Genomic DNA, 15,162 nt, shown 5'->3' on the forward strand with positions numbered 1-15,162 from the left:
GCGTCTACGCTGATGGTAACCCATGGCAACGTACCGGAGGCGCCATAAAAAAAGTAAGCGCAACTGCTGTGGGGTTCACGCGATCGCAAACAACACGGTCCATCATTAATTTAATGTGCTCATTGTGCGCTCTGCGGTTCCCGGTGCACATTTCCTTCCGGTGATTGTTCTTCTGCTTGCATTCTCTATCTCTCTCGCTCTCTCTCTCGCTTGCATCCATTCGGTGACTCATCGCTGTTGTTCTCGTTTACGTGCTCTCACGATTTATACTTATTTTTGTTTCGTTTTTATTTTTCTTCCTCAACAGAAGCATCCACTCGAAGAAATTGACGCCACCGCACCATGACTCGATCGAGGACCTTCGCGGGTGTGATCCACGTGGAAATGGTGGCGTTCGAGGAGCAGCTTCAAGATGAATAAATACGCCAATGGCAGCACGGGAGGATGGAGCAAAAATAGAAAAATAAACTCGCATACTTTTAATGGCTTGGTGGCACCGGACATGGAAAGCATGGACGGCACGGGTCGGCCGCATCGACAGGGAAAACAATAGCATGAAGCGGAAAAACAAAAGACCAGCGACCCTTCCGACCGCATAAGCGAGTCGGAAAATGGGTAGCGAACCGGTTCTCTGGAACAGAAAAAAAAGAACAAACACACACACAGAGAAGCGATACACCAAGTGTACTTGTGAAAAAAGGCATTGCGATAGGAAACTGACGATAATACGAACGGAAAGGACGTGAAATAGAGAGAGAGAGAAAGAGAAAGACGACGACGACGACGTGGAAAAAAAATGGCACGAAAAACCGTTTTTAGCTGATTTTCTTTATGTTTCCCTTTCGTCAAGTGCGCTGTGGGTGTTTTTTTTTCTTTTCGCTTTTCCTATCTGTGTCCTGTCTGTGCGGGCAAAAAGCGCACTATTTTTTTGTTCTCCCTTCCCACCGAGCTTTGTTTGCATCGCCCTACGACTTTCCGCCAATTGCGGAATGGAGCCAAAAGAAGAAAAAAAACGAAAAACGTCCACTAAAAGTGTCCTTCACATTCCTTCCGCGAAACCGTCGAGTACTTGGCTCGAATAATCGACTTCCTTCACGACAAGCAGCCCATCACAATAACGCCACTTTAAGCAACAGCAAGCTCACGCCACCGTGTCTGAGACGGATCGTTATGGCCTCTAGTAAACCCATTTGAGCCGCCGCTGCTGCTTAATTATCCTCTTTGTAATCTAGATTTGCACCGTTTTTGGTGTGTGTGTGTGTTACCTTTTTCTTTGTTTGTTGTAGTAGTTGTTACTGATTTCCAGCCACTTGTATTTCCAGCGACGAAGCGAATCGTACTGTCTCACTGATGCGCGATGATTACTTGCGGGAGTGAATGAGTGCATACAGATTGAGCCCACTGGCCGATGGAAAATTAATTGCAAATTAATCTCCATCCTACCCAACCGGCCCCGGTGAATGATCGTTCGTAGCTGAACGGGGGTGGCCCAAAGACCAGGTGGGAAGATAGGTTTGAAGCCAATACGCGAGTGCGCTAAGTAGCGCTTGGCAAAGCACGCCGATTGAGCGAAACCAGTGAATGGTGATCGTGTGGGTGTGTGCGGCATCGAGTTCCAGCAGTTTTTTTTCTTCCACTGTGCGTGTGTGAGTGTGAGTGTAAAGAGGTTTCGCCGTAAAGGCCGAAGCCAAAGTGGCGTCTGGAAATAGAAAAGCCGTTAATAATTAATGTGCGCGCACGCCGGCAGCAGGTGATAGCAGTGCTGTACAAGTAAAATCCAATCCAGTTAACGATGTGGCTGTTTGGATTTTCATTGGTCGTCATCGTGTGCGCCGCCAAGTGTACGGAGGCGGATATTTCGGTGGAAGCCGCTTTCCAAGGTAGGTGGAAAATTGGTTCTCGCTGTCCGATCAATAACTGGCGTGGTGGGTTCGTGCGCGCGTACACTGAATTCGTCGTAGCGTTGCAAAGCGGTAGGGATTACCGGGATATCATTAGCGAGGGTTGCAGCATACAATAATGGAGGTTCTGGAAAAATTATCGCGAAAATATCTGGTAAAGAGGATTTTTTGCTATTTCACATGAAAAACGAGATTCCAGCTCTTATTAAGCATAATGGAAGTACTATTGAAGAGATGCTCAATTAAAGAGAAGAACAATTAACTCCATTCGATGTAGTTTCGGGAAAATCTTTGGCCTAGATTGATGTATCAGCCATTTGCAGAAACGTTAGCACAGGATGTGAAGGCACTAATGATGTTCTGTAAACATAGCCTTTTTTATTCTATTCCCATAATTTGGTTGCTCATCCGAGAAATGGAATTTGATAGCATTTTTTAGAACAAGTGATTGCTGCGGCTTTAAAGTTTATTTATTTTTTCAGTGCTTTTGGCAAATTATTTTCAATCCCCCACTTTATTGCATTTAAAACTGATTCATTGCGATCGAAATTCATCATTTCGTTATGTGCCACCAGGTTCCAGGCTCAATAATTTATGCACGAAATATGTGCAAACCTTTGCCTGGTGTTGTTGCATTGAACATCGTTCTTTAAACGAGCCGCTTCTAGCTCCCAAACGAATGGCTTCTTTCGAATGGCCCACCCTCCGAAGCGGGCATACTGAAATCCCATGTCGACACAAGCAACATCCCTGTTGTCGGGGGCATGCTGCCACCGTATTGCATTCGATAGCTCCGTTCTCTTGGCAACGATCGAAGCAACCCGTTCGAGGTTCTATCCGCAGCGACACGGCACCTGGTCGAAGTAGGCCTGCCCGTCCAGCCAAGACCTGGGTGAACCTGACTCGGTGCCAAGAAGTATATTGAATATTAATCGAGAATGCCAATATTTACGAGAATACGGCAGTGCGAGCGTCTCGTATGCTCGTTTTGCCTCTGCCGAGTGATGATTTTAATTTCATTCTGATGGGCATCTTGCTACACGACTGGGCGCCTCCACCACGTGCAAATGGCCCAGCTTTAGAGCCCCACTGGCGTGAGTCCGTGCGCAACTTCTTTGTTGTTTATTTTATTTTCCAACCCCAAGGCTCGCTGTGTTGGCTAACGGCCAAAGCAGGGGGGAAAAGTCACCTGGCTCCTCCCATTAGGCCCCCAAAGGTGGGAGGTCGTGGAAAACTGCGCAAGGCACACCGGCGGAAAGGGATTTTATACGGCAAATCTGATTACCTTGAGCCGTACTTCAATCGGGTGGATTTGGAAAAGGGCACGAGGTCAAATGGGGATGGCGCCATCAAACGGGGTCATGTGAGCTTTGTTTGAACCCCAGCGGTTTCGATAGAAACCAGTGCTGGTGGTTTAATTCAATTAAAAACCTCCTTCGAGGGAGGGATTTTGCGCGAATATGGCGTCTTTGTGGGGTAGTTTAATTCACAAATTGATGGGATTTTCGTTTCTTACATTGTCGTATGTAATTTGTTGTTAAATTTACTGTCCCTTACTGGCAAACGAACGCCGTTGGTAATTTTTACCGCCCCAAAAACGACCCACGCGCACAAAAGCGCGTGTTGTAATTTCCGCAAAAGCTGCCTCACATTACGCGGCTAATTTAACATGAGCAAAAATTATTAATACATGAAAATCCGCAACGCGAGCGTGCCACAACAACAACGCAAAAAAAAAGCAAACAAGAACAAAACCATAATGAAAAGAAAACATTTATCCGTTTTTCTGTGGTCAATAGCGACGGTTCACGGGCGTTTTAACCGGACGGCATCACGCATAAAAAAAAAAAAACAAGGGAACGCATGGCGGGAAAATCCGTGTCAAAAATGAGAAGCAAATTATGCAACGCAATCGGAACCGGCGAAAAGTTTAATAAAAGAAGTCCGGATGAATAATTAATGGCGCGCGATCGTGTACTCGCGTGCGATGCGAGCGGCGAATGATGAACTTGCGTCTTTTTTTTCTTCTTTCCTCTTTGCTGGCATGCGTTTTTTTTTCTCTCTCTCTCTCTCTCTCTCTCTCTTGCGTCAGGCTTTGCTCAGCTGCCCGTTTTTTTACCACGGTTGGGGTTTTCCCCGTGAATTGGATTTGGAGCATGAAATGACTTTATAAAAATAAACCGACAGCTTCCTTCCGGGACCGGGTGACGTACCGGGGCATTTTTCGTGCGTGGCCTTTTTTATTAATTCGAGCAAAAAGAAAAAAACAGGTGATTTTAATCGAAACTAGCGCAACCGGAATAGCTCCACAGCTGCATGGTGGGGTTGAGCGATTGAGCGATCGTTCCGCTGTGTAAACACGCATTCCCAACTTATTGGGATTCGCGTGGGTCATAATACCTTCGAGTCTGGGTCGGGAATGGTGCAAACATTTTAGATGACAATCTTCGGCCATCGTTCATTACCGCGCCCGTGAGTGGCATTGCTGTTGACGAGGGTTTACGGGTCGGTTGGCGTACCTGGTGCCGTCTCATTTCAAGCACTGCTATGTCTTCGCAGCCACTCGTTTGGCGCGTAATGGATATTGCTTCCGCGTGGGTAGGAAGGTATGAAGTTTCACGTCAGAAACGATGTTAAAAATGCCTGTCATTGGTCATCCTTTCGGTTCGGTCGGAATGTGCGCCTGGCTGTTGATACGTATCCGTGTCATGCGAACAAACAGGCTCAGACGGCTGATGTGGTTGGGGAATTTATATATCTATACCGACGGCAGCCGACAGGATTATGTTTCCGTTTCAAACCCTTAGCATAGCATCCGAGAACAGGGCTAAAATTGGTCCCCTTTCGAACAGTTGCATAATGTTTCTAACGTGGTTATTATTTTAATGCTTCACCTTCAAAATAAATGTATTCCATTCTCGCTGTCGTGAAACTGTAGAGAACGTGTAGTCCTTTATTTTCTTTCTTTCAAATACCCATGGTTCTAAAAATTCATCAACAATGTGTTGCCTCAACGGCTAGCAGCAGCAGCTGGTGAGCGAATAAATGAAACGACTTTCAGCAACAGACACGTTCCATTCGACACGGAACTCGAACGAGCGAAGCGATAGATAAATAATCCTTAATTCCATTCGAAACCAATTAAGCTTCAATTTAACTCACACCGGGGTCTTTTGTCCCTCCTTCACTGGTGCCGTTTGCGCGAAGGGGAGGTGTGGGTTTGAAAACAAACAGAAAATCACCCCCACGGACACAACACAACCCACGCGCGCTCAAGGATAATTCCATCGGATGATTATTTGTTATTAGGTAGACACAATGCGCGCTGCTGGTGACGGGTGTGACTGGTTTCTTTTTTTTTGCCCCGATGGGGCGATTGCTTTCCGTAAAACAATTGGGAAAACAAAAAAGAAAGCAAACCGGTATGTTTTTATTAGCCTCATTCACCGGGAGAACAACTCGCGGGGAGCATTTCAATGGGGGTTCGCAGCGAAAACCCAAGGGGTCGAACTGAAGCTTTGTTTTCCACCCATTAAGGAATGACGAATGGTTTCGGTACGGTGGAAGTGTCGAAATTATAAAAGTTAAACCGATTCGAACGCGAAAACGGTGGTGTGGGTTTTTTGTACCCCATCGAAACCGAGAGAGAAAGAGAGAGAGAAAATGGAGAATCCCTTTTTTTCTCATGTTTTTTTTGGCTCCACCCCACGCCGTGAAATGGGTGTGAAAATTAGGCATAAATATTACCCTCCCAGTGGGGTGGTGGGTTTGTATTGGCAATCAAACCCCCTCGCGAATCGGTTCATATTTTATTGGAAAACGTAAATTACGGCTAAATTGCATTATTTGCCGGCAAATTGGCCCGTGCCGTGTGGGGGGGCAAAAAACGCCCCCGTGATTGCCGTGCGCGTGCCGTTGATTGGCGTTGACGAAACAAAACGCGATTAATTTAATTGAGTTTCGTTTTGTTTCTTTTTTTGCCCCTTCGTTCTCTCTCCCGTGTGAGAATTTATTGGCATCGCTAGTTTTTATTGGGTCTGATTTATTTGCGCTCCTCTTGGACATGGACGACGCCCACAACATTAGCGGTGTCGAAGGGCACGGTGTTAGAGGCCATCATGAAGGTGCCCTTTCGATTGATCTTTGAGGGCATTAACTAGCTGCTTTGGAAGCTTTTGTGTAGGTCTTTTTGGAACAGCAATGGCAAGGAAATCGGTCACGAATGATGCAGTAATTGTTTGTGTCATTAAACGGACGCTTCGGATGCTGCAAGGATCTTTACGAACGGCTTGCACAGGGATCAACCCTTCAATGTTGTGCAGTTTTCTGTCAGCGCAACCCAAAACCCACCACCGGGGCACGTGTGCCGGTATTCATTATTGAAACTTACACATGTTCAACACCGCACCGTGCCTGCGAGTGATTGTTGCGGTGTCTGATCAGCCCGCTTCCGAAACTTCCACTATTGTGATTGTGCTGATTCCGAAGCGAATCCCTTAGCCAGACTGGCCACCCATCACTCGGTTGTGGTTTGTGCTCTCTCTCTCTCGCTCTCACTCTGGCTCGTGGTTTATCCCCTTGTTGGGTTTTCCGAGGGATCAAAAACTGCGCACCGGCTGATTCACCACCGGAGATAATTGCTGCCACCATCACCACCACCGGAAAGGCGCAAAAGGTCAGAGATCCGTACGTCCGTGCCGATCCCGGCTAGGGTGTGGGTTTCGTTTCCACCTGCGCGCACAGCAACGTACGGCAAGGGAGCGAAGATGGCCGACCCGGGCCAATATGTTGCGGTTTATTGGCGCCTCGGCTCTGGTGGCTGATGCTGGCTTCAGAGGGTGGCTTCAGGGTGGTGATCTTTCGAGCAGAAATTTGCCTTCCGTTCGTGCGCTCGTGTTGGCTTAGCGCGTGTTGAGTCTTCGCCCTCACTCTGGTCGCCTTGGTGCCTGTGCCTCATCAGGCTAAGCGTTGCGCCTAATTAATTTAATCCCTCATGCTCATGTATAAATTATGCGACGACGAAGTAAATCAATTATTCTTCGTAATTATCTTTCGCCAAAAGCGGTGCGCGCTCTTCCGTTTCCGGATGTTGCGCCGTTTCGGCCGCTAATCGTACCCGCGCGAAAGGCGCCATTTTTCTCTCCACCTGGTGTGGTGAGGTGCGTTTTGAGATGTTTGCGAGTGCAGGCAGTTGTGGGAAGTCGTCCCACGTGGCCAGATTGCCGGATGCGCCCCCAAAACGGCAAATGTTTTTGTTCCAAACGCTTTTGCAACAAAACCCTCGCATTATGGCCCGGAACAAACGGCGGTCGTAAATATGTTTTCATCGAAATACGTCAAAAAAATAGGCTCAAAAGATACTGAAAATAGTTTTTTTCAAACACAATTTGTGTTTTAAAGTTTTTCACTGCCAGATGGCGCCACTGTGCACTTTGTCTTATCATTTTTACAAGAATTACAGGGTAATCAACATATCATGTTAAAAGTGAATAAATTTAGAGTAAAATATTAATCTTACTGCTCATAAAATTCTTGAACAGTTGAAAGACCGTTTTACAATTATTATTTGTTTACAAAAAGTTACATTAAAAGTGGCTTTATATTTTTATTAATTTGTTCTTTTAATTGTGGTATTTTTGTATTAATCAAAATAAAATTCTTGAAAAAATAGAAACAGGTATTGCTTCTGAAATAGTTTAAATCACAAATGTATCATCTAAACTGTTTCATGATCTCTTTCCGCATTTTCATTACCAATCAATCTAACATCTTTGATAATATGTTTGCAGACTTGAAAAGGAAGAAATGCTATCAATTCATCCAAAAACAACGTAATAGATATCGAAATTTCATTAATTTAAGTTATAAATGCCAACATTATCAACATCGCGGCCCCGGGAGTGGGTGTACATGTTTGTTGCGATTGTTTCAACGAGATTTAGAAAGAGAACGAGCGCCTGGTGATTGAACATCAAAACGATAGATTTCCGGGCCAGTTTTGTGACACATTTCCGCCATCATCCATCGTTGGCATGGGGTACGCGTTAGGTGGATCGCCTTCCAGTGAAAGGATATGTTGGGTGGTGCCATTTCCATCCGTGGTTGATTCCAACCTCCCACCAAAACGCGGCGTAATTGAAATTCGTAAGCGGTATGACGAAAATTCCGCACGTATTCATCAGCAAACCACCGACGACGACGACGACGACGGCGACCGGCGGAGGCGCAACTTTTTGCACCCTCCGACAAAAATTACGCCCCGAAGCACTTACTTAAGCCGGCTGGCTCCACTTCGTCTCGGCACATTGCGCAACGTTCGCTCCGGAAAATCCCAACCCCTGCCGGTGAATGCGGGCTGAACGAAAAAGTGAACGAAAAAACTAATTATCCATGTTTGGATAGTACCATCGCCATCATCACGAGAAATTCGGGTGCACATAATTTGCGCTCGGTGTGTGCGTGCGCGCGCGTGTTTTTTTTTCTTCTGCGCGTGGAAACTCGCGTCACCGTGCTGCCGCCACGGTGGATTAATGCTCTATGCTTAAGGAATGGGGATCCGCCACGGATGAATGAAATGTTGCCTGATGTTTGTTGAGTAATCGTTTCAAATTTGACGTATTTGAGCGTGCGGAACAACGCGGAGACAAAAAAAGAAACGCCCCGCAGGCCATGGACGTTTCATGTGCTGCGTGGAGGCATCACGCCCGCAGATGATGTGGGCGTTTTGGGAGGCTGCAATCTTTCTGTGGCTCCGGTTTCGCGGTGGAAACAGTTCTTAGAGCCCCTCTTTCGAGCGATGGGAGGGAAGAGATATATTTAACTCAGAACCAAAGAAAACCCCCTACGAGTGGGTGACGAGCAAAGAACACGAGCGCTTACATATTTCTGCTGCGACAGTTTGAGTGTCGTCTCGGTAAACGCCCGATCGGGAGCACTTAGGGGGAGCCAAATGGAGACGCCTGGTGGTTTGTGACGTACCGTGCGCCGTTATTTATGTTTATATTATTTTGGGCTTTTTCCCAAAGGGCCAGAGAAACTTTTTTATTTAAGTTTTATTTTGTGACCAGCCCCGCTTATGCGACAAAAATTCTGAAGTGATTTTATTCGTGCACCTGCACGACCATTCACTGCTGCGACATTCGGTAGCGAAGCTGAAATCTAGATTGATTTGTCTCGATTCGGCGAGGCTCTCGATTCTCGCCATACGCCATACCAAACATATTGCTCATTTTACGAGCAGCAAAAATGTCACCCCCGAAGCACGTCCAGGCACGCTTTGCCGTCTTGCCGAGCTGGCACCGAGGGGTTCGTGGGGCTCGAGAATAAAAAAATCCGGCCCCCACAAATCCGTTAAAAAACCGGTCGTTCGGTATTTTATGTTGATTGAAACGACCAGCCCGGTGACGGTCAAGTGGCAAAAGCGAGTGGTTCCGGAGCCATAGCCAGGGTAGCCGGTAGCTTACCACTCATCGTGGCGCAGCATTACGGACGGTTTCCCATTTCCCATTTGTCCCATTCCGTAATGTGTGCGTGTGCCGGGGTTGGTTCTATTTCTTTTTTTCTTCTCCTTCCTTTGCCAAGAGCTCTAGCCCTTCAGGTTCGATCTAGAGATTCGCTAGCAGTGTTCGTTCGGGGCTCAGCAAAAAAAAAACCCACCATCCCTTGGCTGATATCCGATACCAGTGGCAGAAGGCGATCCACCGGCATGCGGCACGTGGCTGATGAATCAACATGCGCGCTCGTTCGGTGGCTTCGGTTGACGAAAGTTTTGGCCTGAGGTGAGAGTGCCCTCGATGGTGATTCGTGACGACGAAACCCGCCCATCGGTGGATTTGGGGAGGCTGCTCGTACCGGCCGGCGTTCTTGCGAAACCCACCGCTTATCTATTAGATGTAATGATTCTGGGAATTTTCGATTCGATTAAGCTCCCGTCGACGTTCACGAGCGAACCCGTGCATTTACGAATGGCACGGCGTTGGGAGCTCAGTTCTTTTCATTTGCGCAGGTTGGCTCGATGCTGGCAACAACAATCCTGTTCGAATTGCACACACAAGAACCGTTTTTTTTTCGCCACTCCCCGGGTTAAGAAGCTCGTGATCCGTTCGCAAAGAGCCGCTCAGTGTCCATGTGCTTCGTTCCATTGTTGTCCAGGCTTGGCTTTTCAGGCGTGTGTGTCCAGGGAAGAGGATCCCATTTGGCAAGCGAGAATGAAAAAAAAAAGGTATGTCGTTCTACTCTTCGTTCTCATTCCCCCCCCCGAGCGATGTCGGGTGGAATCACCATCATTGTCCATCATTGTCAGGGTGTACGGAACCGGAAACGGCACAACCGGCATGAGCCCGCTCGCTAAAAAGGTACAAATGATACAGGTCCTGCCGGGGCTTGTTTATCCCTCATCGTTTTCTGTCGTTGTGTGCGTGTGTCGTTCTTTTCATTCGTCGAGCTCCTGGTCGTTCCTTTTTTTGTTTTGGCTGAGCGCCTGGTATCACGTTCCTCCTCGAACGGCTTGGAACGGCGTCACAGAGCACAGAACAGCACATTTCTCCCCTGGGGGAAAGGTCCTTTACCAGCCAAATGCACACATTGTCCTGCCACGGACGTGCGGATGAAGCCAACGGAGGGACGTCTGGCCGGCGCGAAGGATTTACGGGCACCGAAGCGACACACCGAAACAAAATGAAGTTAATAGGATTTGGAAATTAGACACACCGAAAACACACCCGAGGCACATGACACAGCCAGCCGGTTGGCCGAAAAGTTCGATGGAAATTGAAACGAAGCGCAAATGCGAGACGCTGGCTTATGTGTGAGGAAAGAAAGAAGCAAAAGCAAAAAAAAGGACGCAGGAAAACGTGTGCAAAACACCACCTGAGCGTTGGGTGCGTGAAGAGAGAAAAGCCATGTCGTCAGCCCAGACGTCTGCAACAGCGCCCTCTCGTGGTGGTCATGCGAACTAGCGTGTTGATGGGGGGTTTTTTTTGATGCCCTGCCTGCGATCAGCGGCTTGTTACATGAAGGCGGCTGGGCGAATGAGTACGTGGAATAATTTCCTAACTCACCCTTCCGAGTGGCCCAAAGCGGCCTCATGGTTTCTTTGCCCAAAACCCTGGCTCCAAACTTGCCTCATTAGATCCAGAACCGGGGTGGTGGTTTGATTTCTGCGGACACGCTTGTATCGCTTCCGACCAAGGGGTGAGTTTTTCTTTCACCCTGCCAGCACCGGAAACTGCTGCTGACAGATCCGTCAGATCCTTCGCAAAGCCACAGCAAAAAACCCCTTCTCGCACGAAGCAAAAGGACGAGTTGGCTTCCGGCTAGTGTTTTTTGTTTCTTTCTTCGCCATCTCAATCTCCAATCTGCTGCGCTAGCCGACCGGTCGAGATTGGGCGCGTATTTCGTGCTCGTCATTCTCACCTCAATCGGCAACCTCTGCCAGCGCCATTGACACGCCAAACTTTCAAGGACATTCGTCACCTGACAGCGAGCTGAGAAGGTGTGTGATAGATTTTTGTTTTCTTTTTCTCTCTCTCTCTCTCCACCCATCGACTTCCGGTTTCCGGCGTGGTTTCGGGGCGTTCCCCATGGTTCGGTGGAGCACTAATTTTCCTGCGGTCTTCCACGCGACACCGTAAGACACTCCCGCGCCAGTGGGTGGCCTCGGGAAATCCGGAGCGAGTTGTTTGCGAAAGCTTCAACTCCCTTTTGGGAGGAGTGGGTTGCTTGCGGCCATGATTAATCACCACACAGCGGTCCCAGTTTCGTCCTTCCGGATGCGGCGGTCATCACGAAAAGATCTCACGTCATCTTACTGTACAGCTTTGTGCGTAACTCTCTCTCTCTGCTCCTGACACATCGGCATCTTCTTGGCGTGTGTGTGTGCGTGGAAAATATTGAACGTTTGATGGCAAACCAAGTCGACAAGCGGACGGGATTGATCCTTTCAGCGTAATGTCTCCGGTGAGTGTTATTTGCATAATTGGATGCAGTGCCGCAGGCGGATGCTGCGCCCATTGGGCCATTGTCTGTGTGCGTGCGTGCGTGCGTGTGTGTGTTCCTGCTGAATTATGTATCGCTCGGAAATGATTTCCCAAGCGCTCTAGCCATCCCACTGCCTGTCTGGAGAGGAAATTTAACGCACTAATGCTGTTACGAGTCGAGAGGCATGCCGTTTGATGCCAGGGGGAGAATGATTAACTCAATGATTATCCTCATATTTATGATATCGTTTTATCGCGATGTGAATTATAAAGACGTGCTTGGACGTGTGTGTGTGTGTGTGAATTGGGTCCCAATTGGGACTCTCCGGTGGCCCATGGGTCCCTTCGGAATGCTGGAAAGGTGTTCAAAACACCCGCGCGAAGACCTTTTTGGTGAATGGTCTTTTGGTAGCTTTTCCCAAGCAGGCGTCCATGGTTTGTGCTTCGGCCGATAAAACAAGCCACAATTAATTGAATGCATTCGTTCGGAAATGTTCCGCTTGTGTGGTGGAAAGAAAAAACAATCAAACCCAAAAATAAACCCAAAACGCCGACAGCACAAAAAGTAGCGCATCAATAAGCGCTACGTTTAGTTTGATTGCAAAACGCCGGATCTCGGTCGCGTCGGGCGCGTCCCGGGAAAAGTCGAGCATCACACGACCTTTTACCGCCCACCCAACCGCTTTCCCCCCCCCCCTCCCCCCAGCCGGTAATTGTTTCGCGCGGAAAGATAAAACTCAAATTTGCTCGCGACCCGCGGTTGGTTGACCCCACCAGCGATTGGTTGTGAGGTTTTTGCGGTTTCGGTCGCTTTTTATTTGCCTCGCGTCACAACCCACATGGCGATGGGGGAGGTTTTAAGATGTGGTGGGGATGAAGGAAAATCAAAGACCTGCGTGGGTGCGAGAGAACAAAGAGCGAGAAAGAAAGAGAGAGAGAAAAGAACTCCTGTAACAGCTCGCAGGAACACGAATAATGCGCGCCAATCTGAATCGATCCAATCTTGGAGGGGTTTTTTTTTTTTTTTTTTTGAGTGAACGGTAAATATCTCTCGCGCCTTGGTCCTTTCAGGACCCCCCCTTGGAAGGGCCGAATGAAAAGCGCCCGCCTGTCCCGAGCCAAACAGTTTGCAGTAATAGACGGATATCCAGCGCTTTCTTTCCGGCGCCGGAAACGCCGTGGAAACTCCCTTTGCCGAAGTCAACTGTACTGGTGGCGCGTTTTTTTTTTGTCCGTGCCATAAAAGCCCGGTCCCGGAACATGGAAAAACCGTTTTTCCGCGGCGCTTTGAAGTTCCGCACAGCATGACCATGAGTGGGGGTGGGTTTGCTCTCCCACTCTCTCGTGCTCTCCCTAATGGCGGAAAGCATCATCGAAAGGGCGAGCCGGCACAGGAAAAGGCAAATTATAGGCTTTAGCCAGGGGGGTTTTGTGAAATTTTGCATCCGCTTTTCCTTTTCTCGCGTCGTGCTCCACGCTACCACGCTACCCACGGCAAGGGGGCTTTGACTTTGTTCAATACTTTTTGCGATTGTTTACATTATCCCAATAATAAATTACGCTATTTCTGGAAAGGCGCAGGAAAAGCGAAAACGGAAGCAAAAAAAAAATGCCGACAAAATGGAAACACATTCCGGGCCCCATTTTGCCGAAATTCGTGGAAACGCGTGAGCTTTGCATGGAACTGGGGTGTTGGTTTGGTGTTTTTTTTGGGGGCCCCAAAATATTGCGGTTGATTGAGGCATTTACATCCTTTCCAAACACCAAAATTCTCTCCCCTTCCCATTGGGAGTTGCCAACGATTGCCTTCGGGCCCGGGTTGATTGTATTCGGAATCGTGAATCCATTATCCGAAAGCGTGGTGTTATTTTAACCTCCCTAATGATGGAACGGTAATTTCCGGGTGTGTGTGTGTGTGTGTGCGTTAACGAAACGAAAAAAAAATACAAAGAAAAGTTTCAGAATTGAGGCCCGCCTGGGCGTTAAAATACCGAATGATAATAAAGTAAAATCGTGGCGCAAAGTTTTCCATGAACTCGTTGGCCGGCATTTTAGTGCCTCATTGTATTGAAGTGTGTTCCAACAATCGGTGGGATTTCTTTCTGCTTTTTCGTTCGCTCTCTCCGCCTGTTAACTTGCCCCTTCCAAAACGCGTTCTTCCAATTTCAATTTCATAAATGACGCCCCCTAATCCGCGTGCATTTATGAAATCGCAAACGCCAAGCGCACCACATGCAGCGCGAAAGTTTAAGCTCACTCCAAATAGACGCGATTAGATTTGCTCCAACCGACTGGCTTTGGGGCCGAGATAATACTGCTCACGAACTGCTAGAGGGCTAGGCCAGCGTCGGTTTTCACCGATGACGCGGTGCGTTGCATCGATCGCTAGACGAACCGGCAGCTCGCTAATACCCTATCAAGAAAATGAAATAAATGCGAACACCGGCTTACCGGCGTAATCCTTTTATATCGACTGAACGCTTTCTTGTTTATGCACAATGATAGAACTTCTGCCTGGGTGGGGGTTTCTGAAGGGTTCCTCGTTTTGCGCCCACCACCCGAAGGGTTTTTGCTTTTTTTTTACGAGTTAAAAATAAACCATCGCGCGTAGTTTCGCGGAGAGCCTTACCCGGGCCGGGATTGCAGCTTCTTTCCTTCATTAAACAAATGAAAATTAATGAAGCTTTTCCCCGGGAAGGCTCCCTGCTTTTTTTGTTGTTTTTTTTTTCTTGCTAGTCCTTTCGTCCTTCTTCTCAAGTCAGCTCATTGGCTTTGAAGGGAGTGGATTGTTTTTTATTTTGCTGTTCATCCTGCTGGTTTCCCCAAAACCAGCAAGTGGTTCGACAGCGACCGTTCATTTATGCGCTCCGAATTAAGCGAGTGTATTGACCGGCTTTCTTTCTTTCTCTCTCTCTCTTTACCCACTGTTCTCCGGTGTCCTTTTGTGTCATCCGTGGCAGGTTTTGTCTTTTCACCCACCATGCACGAACCAGTGTGACCCTTTTTGTGCCGAGCCACCGGAGAACAAACAAAAACACTGGCCTTTGATGTGCTTCGTCGGACGGACGGCGTGAGCATTCCGTCGAAATTCGGAGAAAGAAGAAAGACAACGCAATGACAAAAAAAAAAACAAAAGGCAAATGGACGTCCTTCGTCCTGGTGCGCGAGCCAGCCCCGAATCATATTGTCAGCGGACAGACGGACAGACGGAGCGTCATGCCGTCTGTGGGTTGGTTTTACTTTTTTTTTTTTCATTGCTTCAGTTCTTTCCCCACGACAAGAAG

At 48.0% G+C, this 15,162-nt stretch overlaps 1 protein-coding gene across 1 annotated transcript in view; it reads left to right on the plus strand.

Annotated features, from left to right (window-relative positions):
• Positions 1-1,792: 1,792 nt before the first annotated feature.
• Positions 1,793-15,162, plus strand: part of LOC128724452 (pikachurin) — a 99,168-nt gene continuing 85,798 nt past the window's right edge. Inside the window, exon 1 of the mRNA XM_053818177.1 lies at positions 1,793-1,880. Coding sequence (XP_053674152.1) covers positions 1,793-1,880 — 88 coding nt within the window. The remainder of the gene's footprint in view (positions 1,881-15,162) is intronic.

The sequence above is a fragment of the Anopheles nili genome, chromosome 3 (genome assembly GCF_943737925.1).
Source record: "Anopheles nili chromosome 3, idAnoNiliSN_F5_01, whole genome shotgun sequence".
Classification (NCBI taxonomy): Eukaryota; Metazoa; Arthropoda; class Insecta; order Diptera; family Culicidae; genus Anopheles; species Anopheles nili.